We start from the raw sequence: 19,111 nt of genomic DNA on the forward strand, positions 1-19,111 counted from the left end.
GAAAGCCACTGTTTGGTTCTGAACAGATGTGTGTTTCTGGCAGGCACAAAATGAAGACAGAAAATGAAGGAGATTTGGTAACCCATCTAGAATGTCAAATACTATCTTCTTCAGACGATGAGCCTCAAGCTTTATCTTTTTTCTTTTTTTAAGCCACTTTCAACTGCTGCATTTGAACGAGGCCCTCAGTTATAAAAGTCTGTTGCTAAACTTTGTTTAAAAGCCACTACGTGTGTGTTATTTCCTTTAACTCTCCTATTGCAGCCACACTATTTATAAGAAACAGAAACTTGCTTGCCAGCCGCCTGTCACGCACGCAAAGGATTCCACCTCCAAACCGAAATAATCTCTTATATTTTAGGCTGGCTGAGGGCGCAACCCTTTATCTCTCTCGCTGGTTTTCCCTTCCCTGAGGCGGCCAGGCACTAAGAGCGGCGGGTGCCTCGGTGCGGGTGAAAGCGGAGCTGACGGGACCGAGCCCCCCCCCCCGCCCCCCCCAAGATGGCGCCGGCCGCCCCCTCACAGCGCCGCTCGAGCGCGGGCGTTTGAAAGATAACGGCCGGCGCCCTCTCCCCGTGTCCGGAGGGCCCCGCCAGGGGGCGCTCTCACCCCCTCGGGCCCGCCCCTCCGCGCTGACGTCACCCGGAAGCGGCGCACGTGGGGCAGCGGCGGCGGGGGGCGGCCATGGGCTCCCGGGCGGCTCCCGCAGGTTGGTACCTGGGCGTGAGTCTTCCTCTTCCTCCTCTTCTTCCTCCCTTCCCCCTCCCTTACTGCCCCCCCCTTCCCCCGCCGGTGCGTAACGGTTCCCTGCTGTGTGCTCCACAGGGCCCGGCGGGCCGCCCGCTGAGGAGGAGATGCCCGAGCTGTCCGACGGCGAGGAGGCCTGGGAGGAGGAGGAGGAGGAGGAGGAAGAAGGCGCCACCGAGGGTCTGTGGACCCGCTGCCTCTTCTGCGACAGGTGTGGCGGGGGGTGTGTGTGTGTGCGTGCTGTTCCTGCGCTGTCCTCGAGGGACCGCTTGAGGCCCCTTGGGGTGGGTGGGGTTGTGCCAGCGCCTAGACCCGGCCTGCGGCGGGCGGCCACCTCCGAAAAATCAACAATGTGTGGTTTGTAACAGTGCTCTGGAGCTTGTTCGTCTTGTGTATGGCCTCTCTAGAGCCAAAGGTTTCGTAAATCCAGATTAAAGGAGAGAGAAGTAATATGGGAAGCCCGTAATTTTCCTCTCCTCGTCCTGAAGCAGTGTGGAAGTTTATCTCTTGGATTCTCTCTGTCATCTTTTCTTATTTTCAGTAAATAGATGAGAATTTTTATTTTGTTGCTGCAGATCTAGATGTCAAAATCACCTTATACGTGTCATTCTTATATTTGTGGTTTAATGCTGTCTTTGCTCTCAAGGAGTTTTTGAAAGTTAACAGGGTTCATGGGTTTGTTAAAGTTTTTGCGTTTGTTACCCTTTTTTGCAAAATGTTTAGCAAACAAGGTAGAAGCTTCTTTGTGAGGTATGTGAGTAAGCAGGCACTTGTTTGTCCTTTAGCAAAAGCAAAAATGGTGTGTTCTGAACACGTTGCCTGTCAGGTCAGCATTAAAGCTCACATAAAACTCGTAGTAGCGTTACATCTTTTAAACATGTTAATACTGTATATTTAATAATTATTTATTTACAGGTTGTTTAATTCTCCTGAAGATGTCTTCTCCCACTGCAAAACAGAGCATCAGTTTAATGTTTGTGATGTGATCAAGAAACATGGTAAGTTTTTTTCATGACTTGTCATTTCCTTTTGTGTATCAGCATCTCGTTTAAAATAAATTGTGAAGATTAGCTTGTTTCTAACGTATTTCCTGGTTGTAGCTGAAGATTCTAAGATTGAACAAGAAAAGCTATTGTAGAAAAATGCTTATGTGTTGCAGATACAATATTTATGTATTCCCTTGGGTGATTGCAGGAAGGCATGCACTCCAGTGTCTGTTTAATTCTTTCCAAGTGAAGTTGGCTTTTACTTGAAGCTGTTGTATTTAGGCCAAGATGGTTACTTCAGTCACGTACATACATGTACGTGAAGTGTGGGGGGGGCTTTGAAAGCATTAGCTAAGTGATGAACTACTGAGTCTGAAATCCGTATCTTAGAATCATAGAATGGTTTGGCTTGGAAGGGACCTTAAAGATCATCCAGTTCCAACCCCCCTGCGATGGGCAGGGACACCTCCCACCAGACCAGGTTGCTCAAAGCCCCGTCCAGCCTGGCCTTGAACACCTCCAGGGATGGGGCATCCACAACCTCCCTGGGCAACCTTACTGCATATAGAGCAAAACTGGAAAGCAGGGGAAGGGGAACGGTGTTGGAGAAACACAGTGTTAAGAGTGTGCGCTAAAAAGGAGAGAGACTTAAGGGGATGGGAACCACACAAAGCATTTAGAAATCTGCATGTAAAATTCTAAGATCTGGTCTGTTTTCTGTCTAAAATCCAATGGAAAGTATTTTGAGTTTATGCAGTATACTTACTATTGTTGTGGAAAGCACATAATTATATTTAAATTACTGTTATTTCTGAGCAAGGTGGCAATTTTAAATCAATATTGGTATGTGTTCTTGATGAGTAGGACTAATTTACGTTTTATTAAGCAGAACGCTAAAAATATGAACAAAGGAGCAAAACAGCATAAAAGATCAGTAAGGTAGCTAGGGAGATAAATGTGGTTGTCGTGATGTAGTTGCCTGCTAAATGAGTGAAATCCCTGTTTATAATTCACATTTTCATATGTTCTATTCGTAATTTGTGGTAAATGTATTTGTCCTGAGGGTGAGAATTTCCTGGTTTGGTCCTGAAGAGAAGAAAAATGTAGATGGCAAACTTAAGATAGGAAGACAGCAGTAGGTAATGATGTACACCCCAAGGGGAAGCTGGCCAATGGAACAAGTAATTAGTATTCATGTCATTGTAAATTGCATGTGGGGTTTCTGTAATGCAAGCTCTCTTTTTTTTCTCCTTTATTTCTTTTCAGGACTTGATTTTTATGGATACATTAAACTAATAAACTTTGTTAGATCAAAGGTAGGTGTGCCACATACTACTACTTCTGTATTCTATGTCTGGAGAATGGGAAATCAAGATGCTGTGCTTTTAATTTGCCCTTTTTAAATAACTGTATGGAATTTTGTATTATATTTTTAGAAATAAGAAATCACAGGAATTAAAGTAGCTATTGATTGGTTTATTTAGATGTGAAGTTGTTTTCATTTTAAATACGTTTAATTAACGTGGGTTTTATTGTTTCTAGAAGAGGATAATCAAACTTGCAAAAGGCCCACGCTATGCAGTACCATGTTTTGTTAATTCATCTTGGCCTTTGACTCTACTGTCTCGCTCCAGTAATGGGTTAACTTCTTGATAACTGAAGTTTCTCAGTCCTTGCACATGTGTTGGTGCGAAGAGTCTTTCCTGGGAATGTGAGCTGGCCAGACCCCTACTGCACTGTTAATAAGGACAACATGTCATCCATTAGGTCACAGAACCAAAAATTAATCTCTGCTAAAATGATACCAGAATCAGGAAAGCTGGTGGGAACCTACAGTTTTAAGTTAGGCCTGGGTATTTTTGTGTGTTCTGTGCCTTTGAAGTAGGTTCTTTGGTTGTTCCCTAAAAGTTTAGGTTTAGACTTAATACGATCTTATGTAATTAAGTATTAATTAATTTAATTTAATTATAATTTAAGAATTAAATCTTCAAATCTTAAATCCTCAAATAGTTATTTAAGGTATAACCAGCTATGCAGAGTAAACACAGAAATGGAAAAACTGAGGTCCAGAATCTGACCTCTAGTTCCTGGCAAACTATTAACTGGCCGGATGGAAATAGGAGAGAATGTGGCGTTTCTGACACCTGTCCTTATAGCGCTGTTCACGTAAAAACACTTTGCACGATTAGTATCTTGGCTTTGTTGATTAATCCTGTTGTAAGCTATGGGTCTGACACAGTCAAACACCCGAGAAACTTGGTTCCTGGTAGCAGTGGAATCCTGCAAGTGTCCTTTAATGTCTATCAATCTGCTATGCTTTACTGCTTGTACTGAATTCCTTGATCCTGTAGCCTCCTGTGTTTTGGACCCAGACTAACTCATAGGTGTAGTTTTATGCTATTCTCTGGTCACCATGGTTGTAGTCTCAGTATGCTCAGGTGAGTACTTGTCAGAGCCAGTATGGAAGCCAGAAGTTCATTTCTTCACTGTTCTCACTAGTCATGCTTCAAAGTAGTGTCTTTCTCAGCCTTTGCTACAACGCTACTTTAATAATATCTTAATGGGCAGAAGAACAGATCTTTGCCTTATTTTAATGTTTTTGAAAAAAAACTTTGCTTATATGCTCTTCTCTTGCTGTCTAGAAACCAACAGCAGCACGTTTGAGTTCTCTCAGCAGCCCGCTGCCTTGGGAAGGAGAGGAATATTTGAAACCAGAGCTAGAAGATGATCTCCTACTTCAGTTTGGTAAATAAATACGTGTTGTACTGTGATGTTGGCAGAATTCGTGTCATGTGAAACATCATCATTATTGTTGACTCTTACGTACATGAGAAAGTCCACATTCTAGCTTGAAGTCATGACATTAAATCATGCTCTGAAGTTTTTACCATACGTTATGTGTTGGTTGTTAATGACTGAGATTTCCACAGCCCTGTTTTATTATTTGCATTCACTTATTGTAGATCTGATGTTAACAGCAGAGTTGCTGTGTGTAGTGATTAAGCAGGTCAAAGAGGCACTCCACACAAGATTTATGAATGGAAGATTTATGAAGCTTTTAAAGCTTCTACTTGTAGGTATTTAAAATCAGATTCTTTAATTCAAAAATATATGCTATAAGCCAGGAGCAAGTAATTTGCCATGTCAAAATCTGTTCATCTTTTGTACAGGTTCTATTTTGGACCAACCCAGTGTAGTATACTACGGTTGCACAGAAGTAGTCCCATGCTTTAATGGTTCTAGCAATCACTACAAGCAGCTTTAGCTTCTCTCTCATGACAGTTCATTAGGTGGCATTGAGAGAATTCAGTTTGACTTTTAATCTTATTTTTGCTGCCTGTGATCCTCCCACTCTCTTCCAAATTTGTACTTGATTGTACATCTATCTTTCACCTAAAACCATAAGGTTCTTGGGGCTTGTGAATTTTTTTTCTTTTCCATACAGTCTGGAATGCAGTATTGCCCTATTCTTAGCAAGCCCTGCTGCATGATAGCAGAGATAATGTGTGGTAGAGAACATGGGTTGGTTACTACAGGGTTTTCACATTTTGCTTTCTTGTCTCCTGCCTGATGTGTGCTCTTTACCCAAGCTATAGACTTTTGAGATGCTTTGAGCTGCTGTTGCAATTGCTAAAGGGTTATGGGGGTGATCTGAACTTCTGAAGTCTTATTTTAATCATCGGTGCTTCATTTCAGTCCCATGGGCCAAATAGTTGGTCTTCCATGATTAAAAGGAATAGATACATTTTTATTTTTTTTTTAACGAAGTCTGTTGTCCAGTAAGCTGGCAGTAACTTCTTACTATATCCAAAACCACAGTAGCCCTGTTTTTTTATCCAGTGATATCTGCTGAAGTCACCAGCTGAATTCAGGAAGAGGTGAATGGGAACTAGTGCTGAGTCCGAGTTTTGGTAGTTAAAAAGTGATGTTTCATCTAGATTCATTCTGCTTATACTCTTGTGAGGTTTGTGTGTTCATAAGCTCTATAAAAGCCAGAGGAATTGGATTGAAAACTAAGAGTCACTGTCTAATTATTAAGAAATTTTTAATTTATATACCTTCTTACCTCTTACCACTACCATTAACAGCCCTTTTATCTTTAGAATAATGCAACTGGAAAACTAGAGGATAGGGCTGTAATTAACTTAATTACAGTTTAAACCTAAAGTCTCTTTTATCAATAATCAAACACTGGTATTTAAAGAAGCCTGGATTCTGGATTTATTGCTTTGGTATAGAGCTTGTTTCTGGCATACTTGGTTTTACTGACTAGTATTGTGTTCTGTGGTTAGGCCTATCAAATTCAGTGATTCCATACTAAAACAGACTACTTTTACAAATCATCCAAAGACGGAAGTAGCAATGCTGAAAACATCGTGTGTTTATGAGCTGCTTTGAAGCAACATGTGACTGGTTGGTGTTTTTTTTCTCCCCATTTCATTAGATATAGAAGATCTTTGTCAACCTGCAAACATTTTGCCTTCTAATGGTTTAAATGATACCATGATGCTCCTTGAACAATTAAAACATGCGGAACACAGAGCAAGACTTGCAGAAGCAGCCTTGGCTAGAGCACAAGATGATCTTCAAAAAATGAAGTAAGCATTTGAACTGAAGCTTTGGGTTGTTTTTTTTTTTTTATTTGATGTGCTTTAGGTGAGATGAGATGTTCATGTTTAAAGACCAATAGAAATTCAAAAAAGTGGTAGAATGTTACTACCATTACATTGGTTACAAGTCCTGACTTGTGTTGGGACTGTAGGTTTGGCTTTTATCTAATACATGATTAGTAAAAACTGCACAACGCTTGCACAAAATGAAAGAGCAGAGTACGCTGAGGAAAGCTAAATAAGCCCGTGGCCCAGAAACATGTATTTTGCTTCAGGCCACTCTTTGTTTTTCAGACACTTTTCCATTAGTCCTTTAGATAATGAGTTTAAATATTGAAGATGTACACAATGGAGAAGAGGGCGGTGTCGACAAGTTAAATATGTGACTAACCATTTTCAGAGATGGCTCCAAACAATAATTAGTAGTAGTATAATTCAGTTATGGGTTGGAGAAACCTTCAGTGAAATTAATAAACCAACTTTTCAGCTATTTTATTTTCAGTCTCAGGTGTGGGTTCTGTTAGTAAGAGTACTCAGTGCATCGCAATCAGGACATCCCCATAGCTGTACATGCTACTTCTAAATCTTGAGGTCTCCAGGACATGAATTGATGATGCTCATGGATAAAATGGTAACATAAACTTCTTTTTTGGGTCACATAGGATTAAATCCTGTACAAACATATAATTTCAAGATCACGCTGATTGGGCACTGAAGAACTGAAATTGTATTTAAGAAACTTGAAAAAATAATTCATGGTCTTTTGTGGAAAAGTGGAAAAAACCTCGTTTTGTAAAATACGTATGAAGGTTTGTTGTATGTTTTGAGAGTACACACTTGATGTTATTAGTAACTAAGAACACCAAGATAAATTCATGTATTCTGAGCCTATCAGCTGTGAACAATTAACATGTCAAAAATGAACAATTTTGTCTTCAGCTGTGTTTAACTTTTGCGAATTGTACTTTATAGCTATACAGCACTTTTCTGATATCTCTGTGTACATTGTGCATTAATTCATCATAATAAGAATGAAAGAAATTTATCACTGTACTTGGAAAACTTGGGGTTTTTTTCTGTGTGTCTTGTCTTATTCTTCCCTTCTTTTTAATTTGAAAGAAAGAAAAACCTTTTCAGGTCGTCAGTTGCAATTTCTTTTCAGCTTTCTGAATTTCAGTCAGGCTTGTATAGATTTCTTTTTGAGCTTAGTTTATCAAAGTATCTGCTGTTGTAAAAGGGAGCCTTTAATTTTTCTTTGTCAACGCAGGCTCTTCAATTCGGCAGGGATCGGCTGGCAGCAAAAATTAGCCAGATGTAGGTCTGATGAAGCAGCGCAGTTTTAAATCATAGACAGATGAACCAGTTGCATTGTAGTGGCCTATATGCTGTAATTCATGGTGGTACTGGAGGTTACTCCACTGAAAGAGACGATCTACAGATGTTTCCTTTCAGGTAAACCTTTGTGAAATAAAGGTAACTTGGAATTCTGATGCGGAGCAAGAATAGCATGCAGGACCTTAACCTACAGTGACTTGTTTTCTATTTTTTTTGTCACGGAAATAGGTTTATACTGGTATTTAGCAGGCTGGATGTCTGACTTCTGGTGTAAAAAAAGCAAGATCCAGGAGCTTTCTCATGCTATAGAGAGACTTCTTTGGGAGACTAATTAACTCTAGTTTCTTTCAGTTACAACATGACTGCAATTATGCAGGTCTTGCTTTCTAAGACGTGGAAAAAATACTTCAGGTTTTTTAATGACTTTTAATGACTCTTCAGGATCGGTCATGGAGCTCCCTAGAGATTGTTGCGTTCTGAGCCCAGGAATAATAGTAAGAGGACACCCACTAATTGAGTAACAATTTCTGCAGAAATGTTTTTCCGAGTTTTCTAGACTGAGTAGACTTGCAGAATTACGAGAATTGAAAGGGCCACAAAGCAAAGACAGGTAGCAGGAGGCCTAGTGACCTTTTGTTTTCCTCCCGCAAATGGCAGCAGCTCTATAAATCAGGTTACCTTTAGCATATGATGTAACTTAGATTTAAGAGCATGGCTTGTGTATCCTGAGTTTTTTTCATCTGTTCCCTGTTTAGAGATCATGGCTTTTGTTTTTACTTATCTTCTTTTTTTTTTTCTTGAATTAAAAAGACAAGAGGGCAGCTCTGTCTCTAGAGTTTGTTTGCAGTAAGAAACATAGATGCATAGAATAGTTAGAGTTGGAAGGGACCTTAAAAATGATCTAGTCCAACCCCCCTGCCATGGACAGGGACACGTCCCACTAGACCAGGTTGCTCAAAGCCCCATCCGGCCTGGTCTTGTGCTGCTGGAGAAACCGTTCGCTGAATCTGTTCTAAATAATTTTCAATTTAAATTTTAAATCTTACAAAATGCTAATTTTACTTAATTGTGTGTTATGGAATCTATTTTTTGTAAGTTTCCATTTTTACCATTTTGATATTTATCTAAAAATAAGGAAAACACAAACTGCCATGGTAAAGAGCAATATCAAAAATAAGATCCCGACGTTACCTGTATGTCAGCAAATACAGGAAGTTTATGATGTTGACAAACTTCTAATACAAATTCCCTTACCACCTTCTCTTCCTCGTCCAAACTAGCTATGCAGAGAAGTATTTGACACGTCAGGGCTGAATTTGGTTTTGTTGTTCTATAAGGCTGGTACTGGTAATGAGATGTTACCTACAGCTTTTATACATTAAGTCCCTGTTTAAGAAAAGTGTGACTGCTGTTGAAGGTGAGTTTTCGCTGCTTTGGAGTGGTCTAGGATGCAAGTTTTGATGTTGGACTATAGACCTTCGAGGAATATTCTGGATATAGTATGAGCAGTTTGCTTGTCAACTTTTAATATGTTTTCATGATAAACCCCTTGATTTGTGTATTTTGTCATCAAAACTGCTTTGAGAAATGAGAAGAGAACAATGCATATTAGGAATGCAAGGCTATGGAGGAGGAAGAAGAAGCAGCATTAAATTAAAGTAATAAATTGAATTTTACGCTCTGGTTTGTTTCTACCCAAATGCTTCGGTTCTGAAGTACTTTCTTCTACCTTCCGCTAGTCCTGTAGTGTTGTATGGTTTGTATTTCTTATGCTGTTTGTTGGATTGAGTCCGTGTCTGCATTACACAGCCTAAAACGCATTGTATTCCCCTGTCGACTTTGACCGCTGTGCTTTTGTACTAGCGAGCACAAAATACATAAATCCTCCTTAAAAGCAGAAATGAAGTCCGAATGTTTCGCTACTGCTACTTGCTGGTTGCAAGCAGAAAGTAGCCACTGCAGGAGGGTGATGGTCGGAGAATGGTGGTGCAGCAGCCTGGAGGAGCCGGCAGAGGGAGGTTCTGCACACTTAAAACCGGTCCCATTGTTGTAAAAAAAAAAAACCCTGTGCAGGCTGGATTTCTTACCTCTTTCAAGCCCCTTCTCCCCCCCTACCCCCGCCTCACTTTCGTGGTCCCATAAACATGTCTCAAGGGTATATTTCAAATTGATTACAGACAATTTGCACAGGATTTTGTGATGAACGCAGATGTCAGGAGCAGCTCATCATCCAGCGCCATTGCAGACCTGCAGGAGGATGAGGATGGTGTTTACTTCAGCTCCTATGGGCATTATGGGATACACGAAGAGATGCTAAAGGTTAGAAAGTCATCTCAACTGCATCTGAGTAGGACTAAAGAGGAAGGATGGAATGAAGTGGGCTGTGTGCCCATAAATATACTGCAGAGCAGCTGCATTTTTAACCCTTTCTATACATGATAGTTTTTTGCTAGGAGTTGGGTTGAGAGATATTTTCCCAGTTGTATTTCCTTTGTATAAATTCTGTTAAAGGGGAAGCATTAGTAACATAAAATCATTTACTCTACAGATATGCTTGAAGTTATATTACGATATCTATACCACAACCTTACCTTGTCAAAAGCAGCTTTTTCCTGGGTGCTTAAATGGTAAAGGATAAAACACAGTACAGACACTGAATATTTTTCTTTAGTTTATATTTTCCTTAGAATTGAAATTTGTTAGGAAAAAGCATTTGTCAAATATTGTGGTTTGCTGTTGCATTAGGTAAACAGAAATTGTTGGTATTTGTGCACAGTTCAGGGTATCCATAAAATGACATCGAACAGCTGGAAAAAGTGTATGCTCCCTTTATATGATAAAGATAAAAAAATAATGCTTAAAACTCTTCAAAGGCAAACCTGTGTATGCCCTTTTAACTTAAAAAAAAACTAATACAAAACCCAACAACTTAAAATTGATGTGTAAATCAAAATCTCTTAATGCTTCCTTTCGGAGAAGGTATCATGGTTGTGAAAGTCAGAAACAGTTTTATTTTAAGGCAGAAATAAATACAATTCCTGCGTAACGTAGAGATAGAATACAGAGTTGTGAATTGACTTTGTCCATACAGGTAGCATACAAAGTTTGCCACTTTGTAAATCATTTAGTGGCCCTAACGTAGAAATACACATGAATCTGCGTTAAGATTAGTGTAAGCATGAGGTTAATTATTAAGGCGGGGGGGGAATTTTACGGAAGACCAGAGATGTCTGCAGAAATAGAATATTCTCTAAAATGTATAGTCTAGAGAAATATAGTTTAAGTTTTCAAGATAAATAAAAATGATAGAAGTTTGGGTTTGCCGTTGTATAAAGGTGTTGAGAAGTTATAGGCTGTAGGATGAGGAAGCCTTTCTATTTGCTAATGAAGTTTATAATAATTCTGCATCTCTGCCCAAGGAGATTGGTACAATTTTATTGGTTTCAGGGACTATTTGTCAGAATGCCTTTGAGAAGACTTTTGACTTCACTAAACTAAAGAAAAGAATTGCTTTTTATCATGCGTGCATATAATTTTTTCCTATACGCTAGGCATTCACTTTGATTTTTTTCTTTGTATGTCTGCCTTATTTTTGTGTATATATATAGTGGCTTGCTACATTGAAATTTTTGAGACAGGAGTCTTGCTGTCCGAATTTTAAGTCTGTTTCTGACACTATTCCATTTTAAAACCTTTTTTTTTCATATGCTTGGTAGTGGTAGAATGAAGTTTCAGGTTTTTGGTTTTGTTTTTTTTTTTTTTTTTTGCTGCAAATACTTCAGAGACGGGGGAAGAGTATTGTTGCTTTACACTGGCCAAACGGCTAGTGTTTCCCGTGCTGTATTTTTTTGCTCGAGAATTTCTTGACTATCATCTAATAAATTTCCCTACCATTTTATTTAAATACAAAGCAAAAGCATTACATTGAAATGGTGAGTGAGAGAATGGAATTGATGAATAGAGAGACGTGAAGTGAGTGACCGTGGCTTACTCGAGCAGCAGTGCACGCAGCAGCGACAGCAGCTAGAATTGTATTGATTAAGTTGGGGCACTGCTGAGGCAACGTGAGTGGGCAGGATGCAAGGCTGAAAGCTTTCCAGCTGACTGCTTTCTTGATTGATGCAGAGCCTTCCGATTTTTTTTTATTTTTTTAAACTTTTTTGGTCATTTCAGCAAATCCTATTATATACTGCAATAGAGGTGAAGTACTGAAAATAGTTGCTCTGAATATAACGTCATAGTAAACCAATATCATAACAAAGGATTCCAATATTTTTTTAATTCATGTTAATTATGTATAATTTTAAAGTACGATTTTCTAAAATCATCCCTAATTGTTTCTTTGGGCTCCATGTGTGATAATCCTCCTAAACTTAAAACTGGGCCTCAAAATAATTTGTTTTGTCTCCAGAATTTTTATGAACATATCTTTTGTTCTCAGTCTCTGGTTTTGATCTTGTTTTTCTAATAAAATAGACTTTATTCTTTCTCAGTAGAGAAAATGTCTTTAGTTTCCATTTTGTTTCTAAAAATATCCTACTTGCCATAGTAGAAAAATGTGAACTTAAATATAAGCAGTTGGATTTTATATTTCAGTTTTATTTATAGACTCGTCTTTATGAGATAAAAATTGCTTAAAATTTTTCCTTTACTTTGCTCTAACCCTTGAACTGCAACAGCAATTCCAAACCCTATACTTGGCTGTCAATTTGTGTACCTGCTGATGCATATTAAGAGAATCAATGTTTAATAGATTACCTTGCTGGTAGATTGAGCTATACTGCTAGCTTTCATATACTAAGATACTATAAATGTTTAGTTACATGCTTGAAAACATTCCAGCTTCTTGTGTCATGATGCATTACAGTTAAGTTTATTTTTTTATTATATTGGGCTTTCCTAGAATGGGCTGTACAGCTTTAATTAATAGTTTGTCTTAGGGTTTGCAAATTTGCAGTTTGTTCAGAAATAGAAAACGTTAATCTGATCCATAATTCTTTTTTGAAGGAATCTGTGTGTCATAAGAGTGTCAGAGAATAAAATGATAGAATATGTTTTATGAGCTCTTGACTCAAATTTTTACTGTTGTATAGAAGGTTGTTATGTAAAGTCAGTGCAGTATTGCCACTCTATTACTGCTGTTCCTGGAAGGTGGGGAAAAGGTATTAAGAACTTTGAAACATCCAAAATCAAAGGCAGCAGGCAGGTCATAAAAGTGCAAGATAATCTCTTATTTTTCCTGCAAAGGGTCAGCTGTCTTGATTTGCAAAGACAGCAAATTCTGAAAGAATATCGTATGGGAATTACCATGATTGCAGAGCCCTTTTAAGTGCAGTAGTCACAAAACATCTTTAGGACAAGTTGAAAAGCAAGTTTTTCATTATTTTTAAATGATACGCTGTACCTAAGTAAAAAAGTGAACGCTTCTTTATTCTTTAAATCATAGGATAAAGTGCGTACAGAAAGCTATCGTGACTTCATCTATCAAAACCCACATATCTTCAAGGACAAGGTAGGTAAAACAGCTCAGAAAATACAATGACTTCTGCACTTTATTTTTTCTCAAGTGGTAGAAATCCTTCAGGTTGGCTACTCTGTAGCTTTGGGAATGGAATATCGCACTGACAGGATTTGATTTAATGTACTCTGGCTTTATTAGGTGGTAGAGTGCCATTCAGCTGCTGGAGGGTGCAAAGTGCTGATAACAGAAGTGCTGATCGCTATTGTCATTGTTCTGTGTGCCATGTCGGGATGTTCATTAATTATTTTGGCGGGGTTAAGTTGAGCCTTTCTTGTCCAGTATATTAAGTGGAATCTATCTTAGAGGGCCTCTTTACCAGGATTTAAGTGAATTTCAATTTGTGTCTGATACAGTCAAAACATCCTAGAAACCCTGTGTAATTAGAATTGGGGAAGAATTCATATGCAACTGATTCATCGAATTAGTGTTGTTTAGCCTCTCCAGATTAGGTTATCATTAAGGGACTTAAAACCAGGAATTAGTATTTTACTTGCAGTGTGGAGAGATTGCACCGATGTTTGTTTATGATCTTATTGTGGGTATGACCGCTGCACAGTTGTGATCCTCCTCTTCTCTGTTTCTGCCGAGTTAGTTGTGTTCTGAGTTATGCCTTGCAGCCTTCTGTTCTGGATTAGCTTTCCTCTACTTCATACTTACCGTTCTTAAGTTGTATATGGATATTTCTTAATGTGAAGCCACGATATCTAGGTTTATGGAAGGTAATGACTGTTGATTTTTGTTTTGATTTATTTCGACCTTGTTAATAACTGATAATACAAGGCTTCAGAATAGTTGTGGAAGTCATAAAAGTGTACACATCTGATAGCTCCTGACTTGGAAATGGTGCTAGAGATGTTTTTGTTTTAGGCTAGGCAGGAGGTATTTCAAGGTAGCGCATACTCTTTGTATGCCTTACCTTAGTTTTCTTTTGGCAACCACAGCAGAAAAATATTAGGAAAAGAGTTTTATTCCTTTTTGCTTCAATCCATGTCACGAGCTTGTTTCTATTAAATGTTTCTAAGTTAGTTACAATGAGAGAAGAAGCAAAAGTGTTGTAGAAACATACTGCCATCCACTGAAGGTGTGAGTGTCTGCATAGCTGGGCGGCTCATCCAACAACAAAGAAAGATCAATAAAGGAAAGAAAGCTTTCTTGGGAGAAATTTAGTTTCACAGATGCCCCTAAAATTGATAACTGCAGATTTTCATAGGGTAAGACTGATCTTATGTTACATGGAATGTGTGTCCTAGTGGGACAGTAATTTTTCTGGATTGGTTGTATTTCTTCTCTGTTGTATGGAAGTATTGTTAAAATTCAAAACAAAACATGGATGAATTGTTATAAGTAACATTGGTTCAACCCCAGCTGTAGCTGCACTTGCTCAGAAATCAGCTCGAAAACGTGTGCTTACTCTGTGTGTTTTAATTCACATGAAAGCATTCAACTTCTACAGAAAAGCTTATCTATTATCACAAGATCTACAAACTGGTTTCTGAATTGAGTGTTTTACAGCAGTTTTTTGATCAAGATACTCTTAGCTCAAATTCATAGCATATCCAAACCTGTCATAGTGTGTTGAAGTTGAATGGAAAGAAAGATTCTCAACTGCTTTGAGTTCCCAACAGCTTCCAACCAGGTGACCAGTGCCCCACTTAACTTCTGTGTCTGACTATATGTTGATGTTGCTTTCGCTTGGAATGCTGTTATGAAGAATGTATGGGATTTTTTTTCAGAGGTGTAGCTTTGAAGTGACATCTGTTACAGACTTCTGCTGAAGGAGCTCTTACCATGTTTTGCTTAACTTACGTATTATATGATGCTCTCAGAACCATATTAATGAATGAAACTTCCAACTTGAGGAAATAGGCTATTTTCCCTTAAAGTTTGATTAAAACTTTAAAAAAATCTGAGTAAACGTCAGATACTGTATTTCCTAGATCTTCTATATGGTATTCCTCCCTAAAAAATACATAGTGATGCTTTTTGTTGTTTCTGAAAGGACACCTGTGAGATGGGTTGGGAGGAGCTTGTCAAAGAGCTTAATTGGTCATACTAGCTCTTGATGCAAAGCCGTAGCATCCCAAAGAGGTGTGATTGCACGGTAACAGATGATAACAGAATACGTATGTTTGTTTATTAGGCTTACTTTATTCAGAACAAGCCGGTTTGTTTGTTGTGTCTCAGCTTTTGAAAGAAATTATTAAAACTTGAATGAATCCTGTTTGCTGCCTTTATTTTCAACCTATTAGATGTACTTGAGATGAGAATAGGACAATTTAAATTACCTAGCAGGAGTAGCTAAGGTGGTTTTACTCAGTAAAAGGAAATGTGATCCATTTTACAGTGAGAGTATTTTCTGATGGAAAAATAATTGGTTAGAAAAGCACTACTGCCATGGTTAGCTTTTGTTGTAGATAGAAGTCTGAGGCAGGCATCGATGCCATATTGAGGGGAAAAAATGAGTTTTTAAACATTGTTCCTACTAAAAGTTCGTTGATGGAATTAATTTAACTGGCCAAATTACCTGACCTCCTGTTTTTCTGAATTTGAAGTATGTTTTTTCTGTTACTAGAAGTAGAGTATTAGTTTTGATTAGACTGCAGAGAAGGATGTGATGCTGCAGTATATTGCGGTATAGTCAAATGGCCAATCCAGCTGCTCCAGATCTCTGGTGAGAGGCCATATGTGATCACCGCAAGAATGCATTAGCTGTAGACCCTTGTCCTTAGGCTAATTGGTGATCATCCTGCTTGTCTTTCTGTTCCAGCTTGTGTATTTTCTCTCCTGTGCCTTTTTCTCCACCCCCATCCCCTGCCTAAGGCTAGATGAGTTCCATCTGGGTTTTTAAGTGACCAGGGCAGCTGTCCAAAGTGGTGTCTGTTTTGATTTTTTTCCAATTTGTCGTGATTGCTCTCTTTCATGCAACTGTACATCAATATCATTCTTTCACAGAGGTTTATTTTTGGCTCTGACTTCCAGCTCTCATGGCTCAGCAATTTTGTTAACTACCACGGGTAAAGTGTTAGAATAGATGATATTAGGGGATGTGAGATTCCAGCAGCTGCAAGAACATTGATTTTTTACTTTCTATTCCCATCTCCAGAAGACTTCAGCCTTGGGATTTCTGTAGCCATTACATACTCACATGTAACTTGTGAAGGAGTTGTAGAATTGAGTCCTATTGGAACATAGCTGCAAAGAGTTCCAAGTGGAAAAAGTAACTCTGTCCACAACTTCTGTGCCCAGCCTCTACACAAGATGCTGAAAAAAACTCATCACGCTAATGTTTTCTGGTCTGATTCCAGACTGTAAGGTGCACTATGAAGACAGGTGGCAGTCAACTCTTGAGTCATTTCTTCCCAGTACACCACAGCAGAAGCTCATTATATAGCTGATAAATGGCTATTTTTATTCATGCTGACTTCAGAATAATTGCTCTGTACCCGTCATCAAAACATAGAGTTGTATGCAAGGCAAGCAAACTTAATGTGCAGAGCGTTCAAGTACTTACTTTGATACTATTTGTCAGGTGAAGTTGAAAAGTGCACATGCAAGTTTTTGTTCTGCCAAAGCAAGAATGCTCAATAGCTCATGAGCTAGAAAGTTTGTCAGTAGGGTGCATCATTGCCTTGAGAATTACTGCTCCATTTTACAAAATATTTCAAGTGTGGGATTGATTACTGAGTGATTTGGCACCTTATTTGGAAAAAATTAACGTCATGAAAGCTGTGAGGACACCTTTTACAACACTGGATGCTGTGCTAAGGAAAGACAGTGAGATAAGTTAATTTTTCTTTGTAATAAATTATTTTTATGACTAGTAATTCTCAGACTCAGTGTTCCTGTTAGCTTAAAAGTGTTTTAGTAACTTGTGCTTACTGTCTTGTTTAGGTGTGAGAAAGGAAGTCTGTCTTTACAGTTCTCATTCTTTTAATGCTCAAATGCTGTGCATGGTACAAGTGACTGTACACAGTGTTTAGATGATTTTTTGATTTTCAGATTTCAGAATGTTTTGGGGTTTAGTGCTTAGAATTTTTTAACACCATTAGTAAAGTTTAACTATATTAAGTAGAAGTCTAACAATAAGACCGCAGATGATCTGGCCAATGCAACAGAATGCACCCTCAACGAGTTTGCAGATGATGCAAAACTGGGAGAAGTGCTTGATATGTGGCATGGTTGTGCTGCTGTTCAGAAGGATCTCTGTAGGCTGGAGAAATGGGCCAACGGGGGTCCTGTGCAAAGGGCTTGGGGCAATCGAAGGGCAATGCAAAATCCTACAGCTGGGAAAGGAAGAATAACCCCACACTCAACAGAGACTGGGGGGCTACAGGCTAGAAAGCAACTTTGCAGAGAAGAATTTGGGGATCCTGGTCAACACCAAGTTGACTGTGAGCCAGCAACACGCGCTCTCATGGTAAAGGCAGCCAACCAGCCTCCTGGGGTGCATTAGGAAGAAGACTTGTCACCAGCAGGTCGAGAGATGTGCCTTTTCATGTACCTCAGGGAGATGACTTCTGGAGTGCTGTGCCCAGTCCTGGGTTCCCCAGTGCAAGAGTGAATGAGTGTCCTAGAGTGAGTCCAGTGAAAGACTGCAAAGGTGATGAAGGGACTGGAGCATCTGTGATATAGGGAGAGCCTGAAAGAGCTGGGCTTGTTTTGTCTGGAGAAGAGATGGGTTAGAGGAGATTTTAGTGTGTCTAAATGCCTGATGGTGAGGGGGAGTAAAGGAGGTGGATCCAGACTTTTCTCGGTGGTGCTCAAGGACAGGACAAAAGCAGTGGGCACAGGTTGAACTCCAGGCAATTGTTTAAACACTTTTTTACTGTGAGGTCAATTGAACAGTGGCACAGATTGCCCAGAGAGGTTGTGGAGCTTCCATCCTTGGAGATATTCAGAAGCCATCTGAATGTGGTCTTGAGCAACCTGCTCTAGACCCTGCTTTTGGACTGTGATCTCTGCAGGTTCCTTTCAACCTCAACAATTCTGTGTTTCTGTGAAAACATCAACTGTGAAACTCCATAGCTTAAAAATCTTCTATAACACATTCAAGATTAAAAGTAGTATTTTTTAAGCTGTTGAGAAGTTCCAGCAGTTAGAAGAATTATATTATTATGATATGCAGGGCTGAACAAGGCTATTTGATAAAATCTCTGCTTTATGAAGTTCAACACTGCTGGCAGCTCAGCTCTGCTTATAAATATATTTGGTACTGTTTTCTTAGTTGCTTCGTGTTTTTAAACTTTTCAATCTTCCTACAGTAGCTAATACATGAGAGATTAAACCCAAGCATTTGCAGGAGTCTTATTGCTATGTTGAGTGTACTTCTTTCAAGTGTAGTGCTGAAGTTTATTTTTCTTTCATGAAAATTCAGGGATCCCATCTTCCTGGATTTTTTGGTCCTATTTTGATTATAAATACTGTTAGACAGAAAACGTTTCTAGGTGTTAAAACTGTCAGCCATCTTTTTGAAATTTAGTCACCTTGAGCGATGGCTGTTTTGAGGCCATTTCTAGCAGAGGATTCCTAAATAAAGTTTCTAAATAGACTCTTAATGAGAAACTGTAGTTAGAATATATTTTTTTCAGTGCCAGTGCTAAATTCGGTTGTTATTGATTCACTGATTAAAATTGCTCAGGCTCTAATTTCCTGTTTCTCCTGTTCATGTAACTTTGTAGCTGTTGCCCAAATAATTGCTAGTGAGTGTTTCCCATGTGAATGAGTTCATCTGTGGTTGGAGCTGGTCCGCCTCGTTGTCTATCTGTACAGGGTAGTAGAGCGTGTGGAGTTAGCACTGTGGTTTGACTTGGATATCTCTGAATGTAAGACTTGGTGCTACCATTTGTTCCTTCTGTTAGAACGTGGCATCTGACTGATGTAGAAAGATGTGTAGAAAAATTGTAGCAAGGGAA

General features: G+C 39.0%; 1 protein-coding gene across 1 annotated transcript in view; it reads left to right on the forward strand.

Annotated features, from left to right (window-relative positions):
* The first annotated feature begins 620 nt into the window (after positions 1 to 620).
* PRMT3 (protein arginine methyltransferase 3) overlaps positions 621 to 19,111 on the forward strand; it is a 62,546-nt gene continuing 44,055 nt past the window's right edge. Inside the window, exons 1-8 of the mRNA XM_054198987.1 lie at positions 621 to 709; positions 826 to 958; positions 1,663 to 1,745; positions 3,000 to 3,049; positions 4,376 to 4,478; positions 6,178 to 6,331; positions 9,856 to 9,997; positions 13,125 to 13,190. Of these exons, the coding sequence (XP_054054962.1) occupies positions 685 to 709; positions 826 to 958; positions 1,663 to 1,745; positions 3,000 to 3,049; positions 4,376 to 4,478; positions 6,178 to 6,331; positions 9,856 to 9,997; positions 13,125 to 13,190 (756 nt within the window). The 5' untranslated portion in view covers positions 621 to 684. The remainder of the gene's footprint in view (positions 710 to 825; positions 959 to 1,662; positions 1,746 to 2,999; positions 3,050 to 4,375; positions 4,479 to 6,177; positions 6,332 to 9,855; positions 9,998 to 13,124; positions 13,191 to 19,111) is intronic.

This window comes from Rissa tridactyla, chromosome 4 (assembly GCF_028500815.1).
Source record: "Rissa tridactyla isolate bRisTri1 chromosome 4, bRisTri1.patW.cur.20221130, whole genome shotgun sequence".
In the NCBI taxonomy this organism is placed as follows: domain Eukaryota; kingdom Metazoa; phylum Chordata; class Aves; order Charadriiformes; family Laridae; genus Rissa; species Rissa tridactyla.